At 40.4% G+C, this 12,886-nt stretch overlaps 2 protein-coding genes across 7 annotated transcripts in view; one reads left to right on the top strand and one right to left on the bottom strand.

Annotated features, from left to right (window-relative positions):
- The window catches only part of eya2 (EYA transcriptional coactivator and phosphatase 2), a 32,873-nt gene extending 30,836 nt beyond the window's left edge, over positions 1-2,037 (top strand). For all 5 annotated transcript variants that reach the window (XM_061786464.1, XM_061786463.1, XM_061786461.1 and 2 more), the window contains one exon: positions 1,309-2,037. In XM_061786464.1, the coding sequence (XP_061642448.1) occupies positions 1,309-1,389 (81 nt within the window). In that variant the 3' untranslated portion in view covers positions 1,390-2,037. The remainder of the gene's footprint in view (positions 1-1,308) is intronic.
- A 127-nt stretch (positions 2,038-2,164) lies between these two features.
- tgm5l (transglutaminase 5, like) lies at positions 2,165-12,018 on the bottom strand. 2 transcript variants are annotated; one of them, XM_061786459.1, is made up of 14 exons: positions 11,865-12,018; positions 11,596-11,778; positions 8,642-8,872; positions 7,719-7,837; positions 7,489-7,617; positions 6,502-6,679; positions 6,270-6,405; positions 5,884-5,987; positions 5,497-5,736; positions 4,760-4,816; positions 4,487-4,687; positions 3,575-3,732; positions 3,250-3,386; positions 2,165-2,569 (listed from the first exon to the last, which is right to left on the bottom strand). In XM_061786459.1, exons 1-14 carry the CDS (start codon positions 11,989-11,991, stop codon positions 2,419-2,421), a joined length of 2,151 nt encoding a protein of 716 aa, XP_061642443.1. In that variant the 5' UTR covers positions 11,992-12,018; the 3' UTR covers positions 2,165-2,418. The 2 variants fall into 2 exon arrangements, with proteins under 2 accessions (XP_061642443.1, XP_061642444.1); XM_061786460.1 differs by having other exon boundaries at positions 11,596-11,771; positions 11,865-12,003.
- Between the last annotated feature and the right edge of the window lie 868 nt (positions 12,019-12,886).

Raw genomic sequence — 12,886 nt, 5'->3', positions numbered from 1 at the left:
AAACGTGTCAATCAATAATTCATGAGAGATGTTAATTAAGAGGCGGCACGGTGGCCGACTGGTTAGAGTGTCAGCCTCACAGTTCTGAGGACCCGGGTTCAATCCCCGATCCCGCCTGTGTGGTGTTTGCATGTTCTCCCCGTGCCTGCGTGGGTTTTCTCCGGGCACTCCGGTTTCCTCCCACATCCCAAAAACATGCATTCATTGGAGACTCTAAATTGCCCGTAGGTGTGACTGTGAGTGCGAATGGTTGTTAGTTTGTATGTGCCCTGCGATTGGCTGGCAACCAGTTCAGGGTGTACCCCGCCTCCTGCCCGATGATAGCTGGGATAGGTTCCAGCACGCCCGCGACCCTAGTGAGGAGAAGCGGCTCAGAAAATGGATGGATGGATGTTAAATAAGATCCACTTGGAGGAACAGGCAGATGCAATGGCACCCAAGCTGGAGCACTGCTTTCTGAGTCCACTCACGTTCTCGGAAAGTCACTTTAAAAAAAAAAAATGAGTTAGGTTAAGCTTGGGTTGCAAAACAGGGTTAGGGTTTTAAAATTTAGCCTGGGTTTCAAATGAGGGTTTCAAAACAGGGTTAGGGTTGCAAGACTGGGTTAAGGTTTCAAAGTAGGGTTTCAAGACGGGGTTAGGGTTTCATAGTAGGATTCAAATTGGGGTTAGGGTTTTAAAAAGGGGTTAGGGTTTCAAAGTGGGGTTTCAAAACAGCCTTAGGGTTTCAAAATGAGGTTAGGGTTTCAAAATGGGGTTTCTATACAGGGTTGGGGTTTCGAAATAGGGTTTCAACGTAGGGTTCAAAACGAGGTTAGGGTTTTAAAACGGGGTTAGGGTTTCAAAATTTAGCCTGGGTTTTAAATGAGCGTTTCGAAACGGTGCTAGGGTTTCAAACTGGGGTTTCAAAAGAGCGTTAGGGTTTCAAATTAGGGTTTCAAAACAGGGTTAAGGTTTAAGGGTAACGTTTAAAGCTGTTATTGATTTTGCACTTTTTGTATTTAAAATCAAACATGTTGCAATGTTTTCAGTGCATTTTTCATAACAGATTGATCATTCCAATCAGATCTGTGATCATTTTGCTCATGGTAATCGTGATGTGAAATGTTCATCAAATTTCATCCATACTCAGTACATTTGGTGTCTGATTTTTGATTTCTTTCTATTGAAAATCCAGCAATCATTTTGGTTGCGTGTATCGTGCGTGATAATACCGATCAGTGTGATTTGGATCATTGTGATCATGATTTCAAATTGGGTTTGATCCGTACTCGAAAGATTGAAAGGTTTTGTTTTTGTGCGTCCTCAGAAGAACATGCCGTTCTGGAGGGTGTCCTGCCGGGCCGACCTGGAGGCTCTGAGCCACGCACTGGAGCTGGACTACCTGTAGGGGGCGCCACCACACCCCGATCGCCAGAATCTCCTGAACTCTTGGACGAAAAAAAAAATAATAATAATAAGACTGATTCCCAGTCAGTGTTGCTGAGTCAAGTCGGCGGTTGAAAACGACCAAAAACAAGCGGCTAGAGGACCAAAGCTTCAGCGCCATCGCCAGGGAACTTCTGCAAATGTCTTTTTTCCCCCCCCCCCTTTTCTTTCATTCAATTCATCTCACTTTCAAGAATGACATCTCTTGATTTGAAGTCCTCCAATAATAACATAGATGTGTTAGGAAAATAAAAATAGCATCATATAGATAGAGGCTATGAAAAATACTAAAAAAAAATGTGAGTTATTTATTATCAGTCACGAAATTGCCGAAAACAAACAAACAAACAAACAGAAGAGATGGGACAATTCTGCTTCGTCGTTACGGGATGTAAATGTTTGTACGCATTTGTGCTTTTTAACCCTCCTTTTCCCTCCCTAATCGCCTCTTTTGTAAATTAGACGGACTGTTGAGGTCACGCATGTGCCTGTCAGCTTAGCCACGATGATGTGTATATAATGCTTTGTGCTCCATTTGATTTGACACACGGCTCAAATAGACAAATAATTAAAAAAAAATTATTAAAAAAAGTAAGTCAATTGCACCGTATGCAGGACGCCTTTCCTTTTCGCACTCTCTCGACCAACACGCCGCATACAATATATTATTATATAAATGTGTAAACCTTTCAACTTGTGCAATGGGAGTTTTCATAAGATGAAATAACAGCAATACGTACACAAATAGCATTTATATTTCTATATACGTTATAGAATTATTAAGTGAAATATACATTTGAAAGGACTACTGAAACAAAAACGGAATATACATTTACAAATACGTTAATTAGACAATAAAATAAAAATAGAAAACATCAAATCCATGAACGAGGTTCAAATGATTGAATTTTATTAATAACCTTCCATCGCTTAGTCATTTAGCATTCCATACACTGAACTGAAATATTTAATCTAAAAAAAAAAAAACTTTTTAAAGACGGCGGACGGAGACCATCTTGAATCCTCTGACACTGGACCGGTTTGAGAGGCTCAGCGAGGCCTGAAGCATCTTCGTTCCCGTCATGCTGGGGACGAAGGTGATGCGTTGCTCTCCGCTTCCTCCTGGATGCAGCGGGAACATCCTGAAAAAAAATAAAATCAATAAATGAAACACAAATACATCGTGACATATATCAACAATATACTGTTTACTTCAAATTGTACTTTTTGGCTTTATTATGGCAACTTTTGGCCAATCAACACCCGTGAAATCTACATTTTTACATTTCTTATTTTACTGTCATACAATTTAGGGGAAAGGGAAATCAAGACTCAACACTTGAACATTTTAGTTTGTTGTTTTGTTTTTTTGGGGTTGGTTTTTTTTTTGGACAAGGCAGCAATTTCATGTAGTAGTCAAAGTTTCCGAAACAAAGCAAATGCATGTTCAAGAAGTGGAGATCCCCTCTGATGACCCTGGAGAACAATTACATTTTCATTTAGGAAGTGGAAGCGCCATCTGCTGGCTGTGCTACTAACAAAAAGAAAAAAAAGGTGTTACTGAGAGTAATATAAACATTGCGTTTTTGTGGTTGCTATGCAAACAAACTGGAATTTAAGGGGTGAAAAAAACAAAAATGAATGGATATTTTGTTAGTAAAAATATGTATTAAAATTAATCTCTAAAAAAAGGTAAGGTAAGGCCTTTTGCATGCTGGGTTACTGAAGAATTTTATCAGCTGCTCAACGTCCGTCTCACGTGTCTCACCTGCTGTTATCGTCTAAATCCAATTTAAAGATGGAGGCGCAGACGGCGACTTACTTGAAGTTGGCGTGGCCTCGGAGGAGGCCGGCGCCGGACACGTTCAGCACGCCGCTTACGGGTTGCGAGAACGGGTTAGTGAAGGTCACGATGGCGCTCTGCTCCTGGTTCAGTGTCACGTTATCCTCCTCTTCGATCTACAGGGAGAAGTGGTGTCAAAACCCCCCAAAATTATAGTATTTAATACTAAAATATTACGGCCATAAAAACAAGCATGTGGTTACATACTACCTGAAAATTATTATTGTTGTGAAGGCAGGACTTTTGATTCAAGTGTAGCTCATATTGTGTGCGTGCGTTTGTTTGTTTGTTTGTTTTTGTTGACCTTTATGAGGAGCTCTGGGGTGGCCACGCTGAACTCCTCGACGGCCAGCACGCGCTCGTGAGTGGCCACGTCCTCCAGCACCGCCGCCAGGTTCACCAGGTCGTCCCCCACCACGTCCTCGTACTGGCCCGGAAGGATCTGCAGCTTCATAAGCTTCGCTGCAAATACACACAAACAGAAAACGAATGATTTTCATTCATTGAGATTAAATGTTGAACTAAAACATTATTAACACGGTGTCTTCCAAGTTCATTCACATTACTCAAGTGAATTGAAAATAATAATGAAAACATAAATTACACTATTAAAATATATATATATATATATACCTAGGAATAAAAATTAATAATACATAAATGGTCAAATTCATTTGAGCGTACCGTCAGTAAAAATGAAATAGAAATAAAATAAAGAATAAATGAATTGATCACGGTATAAATGAACGCTATATTAAATATAAACAAACATACATCAATTGTCAAATAAGTTATAGTATAAGTAAAAATAAATACATTGTAAAATAATACAAACCATAAAATATTTTACAGTAAATTATGTCCAAATTCTTATTTTTTTTTACCATCATTTATAATTTCGGTGGTTAAAAAAAACATTGTCCAGGAAGAAGCAAAGATTAAATAATTGAAATATGCTTAACGTAGAATATATTTATAAATGTGATTACATTTTTATTAATATCCAATTAATTAAGTTCAAATGTAATGTTAATCATTATCTGTCTGTATCAGCAGACAGTTTTCACTCATTATTTCCAATTCTTGTTTTTTTTTTTTTTTGATAAACTATCTTCCTCTGAATGTTCTGCGCTCCTGCTTCAATGGCAGCGCGGCGTTAATCCCTGTGATGGAATCCCCCTAAAGCGTGCATGAAGTTCCACAAAGAGCGGCCAACCTTCCAAGGGGCCGAGTCGTACGAGGCTGTGGTCTTCCCAGAAAGTGTCCGCGGGGCTGCTGTTGTACTCTTTGGTCTGCGCGTTGAGGTGGACCTTCAACATCTTGGCCACGCGCTGCCTGTTGATGACTTTCAAGGTGAAGCGGATGACCGCGCCGGCCACGGGAGTTTTATCCAGCGTCAGGACGGCAGCCATTTTGTCTTTGAAAAAACATGGAGCGGTCAACCGAGACGTTGGCGTTTTTAGACTTATTTTGGAATGGCGGTTCTTACCCGTGCCTCGCCTTAGCGTCGAGCTCTCTGAGCTTGATGAGAGTGTTGAAAAGGGGCCTGTTTTGGGGGGAAAACAGCTGTTTACAATGCAAGAACCCTGTGCTTAAAAAGAAGGAGGATGATATGACTTCATTTCTGCTAAATGATCTGCCAACCAAACAGGAAAATATGACTTGGCGAGATTTCTTCAAACAAGTACCGGTAAATGTAGCTAGCCTGTCTGTGTCCTTGTGGACAAGCGCTGGGCGGATTTGTTTTATTGTATTATTATTATTATATTGTGTTGCATTTCTTCGTATGAAAAGTGCTTACAAAAAAATTTCAATTGATTGATTGATCGCCTCAAAAAACTACCGCGTGGGATACGTTCTAGATTTCTTAAAAAATGTAACTATAGCTAGCTTAAAAAAAAAAAAACACTTCCAATGTCTTAAAACTAATATATTTATACTACCTACACCTAGGAAATGATGGTATTTCTTATTTTAAGATAAACCTAGCCATACCCCAGTAGTAAAATCTCTAAATTCTAATTTCTGACTAAGATTTCTAAGCAAATTAAAAAATATTGAAAAAAGTGAAATACAAAATACAATACAAAAAACTGTCACGGTAAATAGAAATATCTCAGCAGACAAAGAACAATTGATCTGAAATGTTTCCTCATCTTAGGTTAGATTTGAGTTTTGGCCATGTGCAGCAGTAAGAAGCTTCATCTTCGTCTTTTTGGATCTTACTTTTGATGTTTTTATAGTCGCCGGTGACGTTGTGCATCCTGGGGCATCCCGCAGCTTTGGTGCAGATGAGCGGCCCCACTCTCTCCGTGTCCACGGCGCGGCTCACCACGCGGCCCTGGCTCACCACCGACGTGTGGACGTCGGCGTTCACCTCGGCGTACACAAAGGGGATGTCGTAGAGGAGGTTGACGCGGCACTCCTTGATGGCCTTGACGGGAGCCGGCCCGCAGCAGTATACACCTGGAGCGGACAGAAAAGATTTGGGATTTAAAGGAGGCGACAGGGCAGCGGTTAGCGTGTGCGCTTCACAGATCCGAGGTCACGGGTTCGCTTCCAATCTCGGCTTCGTTTTAGTTTGCGTGTTCTCTCGTGTCTGCCGAGACTGACCTCTGCTCCTCTCCTGCGGGGTGGGATCCAGAACCTGCCAGCCGTCCATGTCCGCACCCAAATCCCGGCGAGTCATCCAACACTCCACCCACGCGTGGAAGTTCCTGTTTGGGATTGGTCAATGTCAATATGGCGAAAAAGTTAGCATTTCCTTTGTTTTTCAGGGAAAGTGACCTGCTAAACTGCGGAAGGTCGATCGACTGTAGATCGGTTGTGTATGATTAAAATGTGTTAAACCAACAAATAATGTATTATTCTATTGTTTTCGAAGAGAAGAGTGGAAAATTACTGTCTCATTACCACATTTTAATCATGTGCAACCGATGTACATGATCAAATGAAGTACTTGTTTTCAGTGTATGGCACGCATTCGGTTCTCTACTGACCATATGGAGTCTTTGGTGCTCTTCAACTTCTTTCCCGTCTCGCTGTAGAATTCCTCGATGACCAGATTGCCGTTGGTGTCGTGAGCCGAGTTGAAGTTGGTGATGACGCGGCAAGGAATGCCGAGGACCCGCATGACTGAGAAAATCAAATGGAAAAGGCATTGCAACACAACAAACGGTCGCCGGTGACAAAAGACGGTGCGCTTTCGTCATGGGCCGCGTGAGTAATCACCTGTGCACATGACGGCGGCGTACACCCAGCACTGGCCGTACTTGACCGGACGGTAGCCGGACTGAGCCCAGCTCCTCAGGATGTCTCCGCTGCCGGTCCACGTGGACGCGTGGACTCCGCCGCTGAAGTCGCCCGACCAGTTGCCCTTCAGCACGCCGCGGTCGTCCTCGCAGTTGATCTGCGTTGATCACAAGCAAAACTCATTTTGTTATTTTGATGAGTTTTTTGTCACTAAAGTTAGCTGAGGAGGTTTTAACTTTTTTTTTTTTTTTGCTGTTGCTCCTCCCCTAATATCAAAGTATGATTCTATTTCCTTTATTTTCTGCATCTTATTTTAGGGTTTTTTATTTTTCCACCCCCAAACCATATTACTGTATTTGTTTTTTTTTAACATAGATAGACTTTGGTTGGGAGGTTTGGGGAGGGAAAAAACCCAAAACGTTCTTGATTATTTTCTAACTGCTACCTAACATCACATAATAATTATTTTCCCTTGACTTACTTATTTTTCGGACTTTTTTTGTACCCTCCCTAACATGGATTTATATAGTTTTGTAACATCGCTGACGTTAGCTGTTTTTAAGTATGTTTTCCTTTATTTTTCTCAAGTTGCTGCACCTCCCCTATTGTTAGAGTCTATGTTCATCACATAGACTTTTGCTGTCTCCTCTCTAAAACTAATCTGAAATTAGTAGGTTTAAAATAGAACTTTTTCTTTATTTCCCTCCCTTAATATTGTGTACGTAATTCCTGTCACACAAATTGGAAGGAATCAAAACACATTTTTGCTTTGATCATTTTTTCCTTTGCTTGTTGTGGTGTTGGAAACAAAACGTTTTGTTCGTTTCCAGCAGACAGCATTCCTGTTTGATGTGCCTCAGTGCTTAGTGTTAAACCAACAAAAACCCTGGTTAGTGTTAAACCCATTGACTCCTTTCACTAGCGGTGAAAGGAGTCAAAGGGCATACCCGGCGGGCGTGTTCTCACCATGGCTGAAACTACCCGGCTGATGTAGACCGGGTTGTTGCGGTACAGGTAGTCCAACTTCTTATTGTGTTGGTGCTGAGGGCTGACATTGAGCATGTTGAGACACGCTTCCAGAACATCTGGCTCAAACTTTCCAGGCACAAAGAGAAAGATTGAAGAATGACTCTAATGTCGCCCTTTACATGCATAATATAATAAGTGCACTTTTTTTGTTGTTGCTGTTTTCATACCTGGTCCATGGACCACGGTCTGCACACGACATTCGTAGCCGTCCCCATGAAGAGCAAACTCGAGTCATTCTGGATGTATTCCTCCCTCTGGTCCTCGAAGGGAATGAAGACGCTATCAGCTGTGAAAAAAAAATAATAATAATCTGTGATGTTAAAAACCAAATAGACTGATTTTAGAGAAGAGACAGAGCAAAAATAAATATTTGCACTTTGAATTGCCGTGTGTACAAATTATGCTCTACAAACGAACTTGCCTTGCCATGATGGATATTTTGGCGGGAAAATTAACAGTTAATTGGATTCATTTAAAAGATTTAGTGGAAAATATTGACAGTAAAAAAAATAATAATACATTGACAGATTTTAAAAAAAAAAAAAGATATTATATGGAACTGTTTTTCACAGAATCATGTTCCAATTACATTTTAATTCTAAAAATAACGAATAAAATAATAAAATGTTAATGAGTATATGTTTTGTATCATTTTTGTTTTAATATCATTTATATTATATATTTGGATATTAAAATATTTTGGACATTCCATGTTCACCAATCTGCAATGTGCCAAGCATCTGACATATGTATTTTGATTCAATATCATTTACTATATTGCATATTCATATTACAATTTTCAAAATTTACAATGCATTTTATTATATCCATCCATCCATTTTCTGTACCGCTTTATCCTCACAAGGGTCGCGGGTGTGCTGGAGCCTATCCCAGCTGTCTTCTGGCGAGAGGCGGGGTACACCCTGAACTGGTCGCCAGCCAATCGCAGGCATTTTATAATAGTTTGGTGAAAATATTCAAAAATTATTAACATTTTTAGGTGCACTAAAGCCCTCATGCATCATTCATTTATTACCAACCATGCAGTATTGTGAGCTAAATTGAAGAAAACGATTCAAGCGTGACTCACCACGACACCAGGAGTTGCAGAGCAGGATGAATTTGCCCGAAAAGATAAACTTGTGGTCTTGAGCCAACGCCAACAGCTTGAAGGTGTAGCGGCCCACCGAGGCCGAGGCGGGGGCGCAGATGAACACGGAGGGCTTGCTCACGTCCAGGCACTTGGGGTCCATGAAGGCCCCCCAGCGAGATGAAGGAGGCTTTTTCGAGAAAGTCACGGGCATGGTCACGTACAGGGGGCCTGAAGAGGAAAGCCGTGTTTGGAGACCTTATCTTAGAAAAACCTCTATTAGTTTCAATAATAATAGTAATAATACGTTGTTTTCACATTGTGTTTTTCTGGATGCTCAAGGAGACTTTGGAACAAGCAATGAGAAAATGTATGCAATCGTCAAGAGTTTGAGGAGATTTCTTTAACTTTGGAGAGAGTGGGCGCAACAATTTGACTCCTTTTAATCCCTTTATATTTAAAACAAATAAAATATATTCATTAGGTTAAGTTTTATTTATATTACTTATGTTGTTTACATACGTGTTTAAAATGTTTATTAGATATTATTTGTTGTATAAACTTTGATTCTTCCATCCATCCATTTTCTGAGCCGCTTCTCCTCACAAGGGTCGCGGGAGTGCTGGAGCCTATCCCAACTATCATCGGGCAGGAGGCGGGGCACACCCTGAACCGGTCGCCAGCCAATCGCAGGGCACATAGAAACAAACCAGCTTTCGCACTCACATTCACACCTACGGGCAATTTTAGAGTCATCAATTAACCTACTACGCATGTTTTGGAAACCGGAGTGCCCGGAGAAAAAACACGCAAGCACGGGGAGAACATGCAAACTCCACACCGGCGGGGCCGGGGATTGAACGCCGGTCCTCAGAACTGTGAGGCAGATGCTCTAACCAGCCTACCACCGTGCCGCAAATTTTGATTCTTGAAGGGAAATAAGGATTTTTTTTTGCTCTATTTCTGGTGTATACAGTGTCTTGAGTTGCATGCATTAGAGTAGACCACAAATCATTCAATCAATCAATCAATCAATCAATCAATCAATCAATACCTTTATTTCACCAGAAAATACAAACCCATTGAGACCTAGGTCTCATTTTCAAGGGTGTTCTGGCCGAGAAGATGGAGCACGATTCACGTCAAAATGAAAAAATTAATAAATAAATAAAAAATAACAACAAAAAAGTAATCATGATGAAATAAAAGATATTCATTTCGTAATTTATATAATTTGCTGGGTATGTGTACTGCTAACTGTCACGGTCCTAAAACGATGACTTCGGTAATCTTGGACAAAAAAAATAATATATGTATATAATATATATATTTTAGGTTTTTTTTTTTTTTTTGCTTAAATCATCACTTTTGCTAAAATTGCCAGTTGAACACATCATGCAGAACACATCTGCTCAATTTCACCCCTTGTAATGAAATTACTAATACAATACATATATTCAATACTGGCACAGTGGACGACTGGTTCGAGCGTTGTTTGCAACCAGTTCAGGGTGTACCCCGCCTCCTGCCCGATGATAGCTGGGATAGGCTCCAGCACGCCCGCGACCCTCGTGAGGAGAAGCGGCTCAGAAAATGGATGGAATGGATATTCAACACTGAGTTCCGTTTTTTCTGTTTACTGAATAGAATGAAAAAATGACTAAGTCTATGATTTTATAAAGGTGATGTTATGTATGTTTGCATTATTAATTACATGTATTCATTTTTGTAATCATTTGAATTTAAAATGTATATCGTATCTTTGAAATATATATATATATATATATATGATTCTGATACTGATGTAAGCGGCAAGGCCGAAAACCAACATTGAATGCCCGTGAACTTCGATCCCTCAGGCGGCACTGCATCAAAATCTGACATCAATGTGTAAAGGATATCACCGCATGTGCTCAGGAACACAAAACCAATGTCAGTAAATACAGTTCGGCGCTACATCCGTAAGTGCAACTTGAAACTCTACTATGCAAAGCGAAAGCCATTTATCAACAACACCCAGAAATGGCGCCGGCTTCTCTGGGCCCGAGCTCATCTAAGATGGACTGATACAAAGTGGAAAGGTGTTCTGTGGTCCGACAAGTCCACATTTCAAATTGTTTTTGGAAATTGTGGACGTCGTGTCGTCCAGGCCAAACAGGAAAAGAACCATCCGGACTGTTATGGGCGCAAAGTTCAAAAGCCAGCATCTGTGATGGTATGGGGCTGTGTTAGTGTCAATGGCATGGGTAACTTACACATGTGTGAAGGCACCATTAATGCTGAAAGGTGCATACAGGTTTTGGAGAAACATATGCTGCCATCCAAGCAACATCTTTTTCATGGATGCCCCTGCCTATTTCAGCAAGATAATGCCAAACCCCATTCTGCACGTGTTAGAACAGCGTGGCTTCATAGTAAAAGAGTGCGGGTACTAGACTGGCCTGCCTGCAGTCCAAACCTGTCTACCCTTGAAAATGTGTGGCGCATTATGAAGCGTAAAATACGACAACAGAGACCCCGGACTGTTGAACAGCTGAAGCTGTACATCAAGCGAGAATGGGAAAGAATTCCACCTACAAAGCTTCAACAATTAGTGTCCTCAGTTCCCAAACGTTGATTGAATGTTGTTAAAAGAAAAGGTGATGTCACACAGTGGTAAACATGACCCTGTCCCAGCTTTTTTCGAACGTGTTGCAGCCATAAAATTCTAAGTTCACCATTATTTGCTAAATCAATCAAGTTTATCAGTTTGAACATTAAATATCTTGCCTTTGTAGTGTATTCAATTAAATATAGGTTGAACATGATTTGCAAATCATTGTATTCTGTTTTTATTTATGTTTAACACAACGTCCCAACTTCATTGGAATTGGGGTTGTACCTTTACCTGATTTACTCAGTTCAATATAATGCTAAATATGTTAACTAAAACCCAATAAAACACCAAGTCCTACCGAGCATGACTTTGACCCTGAGGGTGTAGGTGCGGGCGTCAAAAGGGCGAGCCTTCATGGGCAGGCTGACTCTGAACGGCGCCCCTCTTCGGACCACCAGAGCTTTGGCGTGGCTGAAGCCCGCCGTCCGGTGGCGCTCCAGATTTTCGCCAATTTCCAAGTCCACTTGTCGCATGCTGAAATCTGCAGGCGGACACAAGAAATGAATTCCATGACAAATGTCGGAGTTTAGAGGAGACAGAGAGCGAGAGAGATGTAGCGAACCTCACCTTGAACTTCGTCGAGACAGTAGACGCACGCTTGGTGTGAGTTGCTACAGCTATAAATGCCTTTGCCGCGCCCACCTCCAGCGTTCCAATGAAAACATACGCTGATGTTCTGCACACACCTCTTCATCACAATGCCGGAGGTATCCGTGACTAATCATGCTCGCCCAAATTCTTCGTGCATTTACAGTGTGACGAAATTCCGACTAAACGGAACAAGATTTTCCATCTGCTATTGGCTCACACACAATCTCACGCGATACTGTTACTAGTCATCGATAGCATAATCTAATCTCATCTAATCATACTCACCCATTGTATTTACAGATTTACAGACAAGCCATTGGACGACATTCACATTAAATATCAATCAGTGGGATTTTTATTGTATTTAACTTGATTTTGTACAACCAAAATTAATTATGTCGTGACTTTCTTCAGATTTTGTTTTACTTACATATAATCATAAATTCTCTTTAAATAATACTGTTTTTGTTGGTTAAATGTTTTGTATTTTATACTATAGATGTATAAGACAGAACACCATTTGCATGTGGTGTATATATGTATGTTTTTGATGCATTCTAAAATTTGAGAAATGACTAAATCCTTTTACAGAGAATTAATTAGATGATGACACCAAATTGTTATGCAATCAGTTAATTTTGGGATTCTTCTGTTTGACATTCAATTTTATTTTATATACATTGTCTTTACCCCTCAGTGCATAGACATACACTATTAAGAAAGCACAGTAACTGTTTTGACATGCGGAAAGCAAGAGATGTTATAGTAGGCAGGTGCAATACAGCGTATAGCGTATGAAAGTTATTTATTTCAGTAGCTAAGCTCAAAGTCAAATTCAGAGAGATTTATTAAACTAAAAAAATGTTCATTAGAAGGCCAATTTGTGCTTGTTTCTATATTTAAAATGATGTTGCCTGCCTTGTCTTTCATTAAAACTTAAGCGTTACTGTAGTTTATCGCTGGTTGTACATTGAGAGCTAAATTTATTTTAATGTGGT

This window comes from Phyllopteryx taeniolatus, chromosome 9 (genome assembly GCF_024500385.1).
Source record: "Phyllopteryx taeniolatus isolate TA_2022b chromosome 9, UOR_Ptae_1.2, whole genome shotgun sequence".
Taxonomy (NCBI): domain Eukaryota; kingdom Metazoa; phylum Chordata; class Actinopteri; order Syngnathiformes; family Syngnathidae; genus Phyllopteryx; species Phyllopteryx taeniolatus.
Note: the sequence above shows the minus strand (reverse complement) of the source record. Positions and strands in the feature narration are given on the sequence as shown.

Excerpts from the sequence above, each read along its gene's own strand:
- tgm5l (XM_061786459.1), bottom strand. The coding sequence starts at position 11,991 with ATGAAGAGGTGTGTGCAGAACATCAGCGTATGTTTTCATTGGAACGCT. Across the intron at positions 4,688-4,759 it reads GACGCTAAGGCGAGGCACGG|ACAAAATGGCTGCCGTCCTG; the intron begins GTAAGAACCGCC and ends GTTTTTTCAAAG. Across the intron at positions 2,570-3,249 it reads CGAGGCCACGCCAACTTCAA|GATGTTCCCGCTGCATCCAG; the intron begins GTAAGTCGCCGT and ends ATTTTTTTTCAG.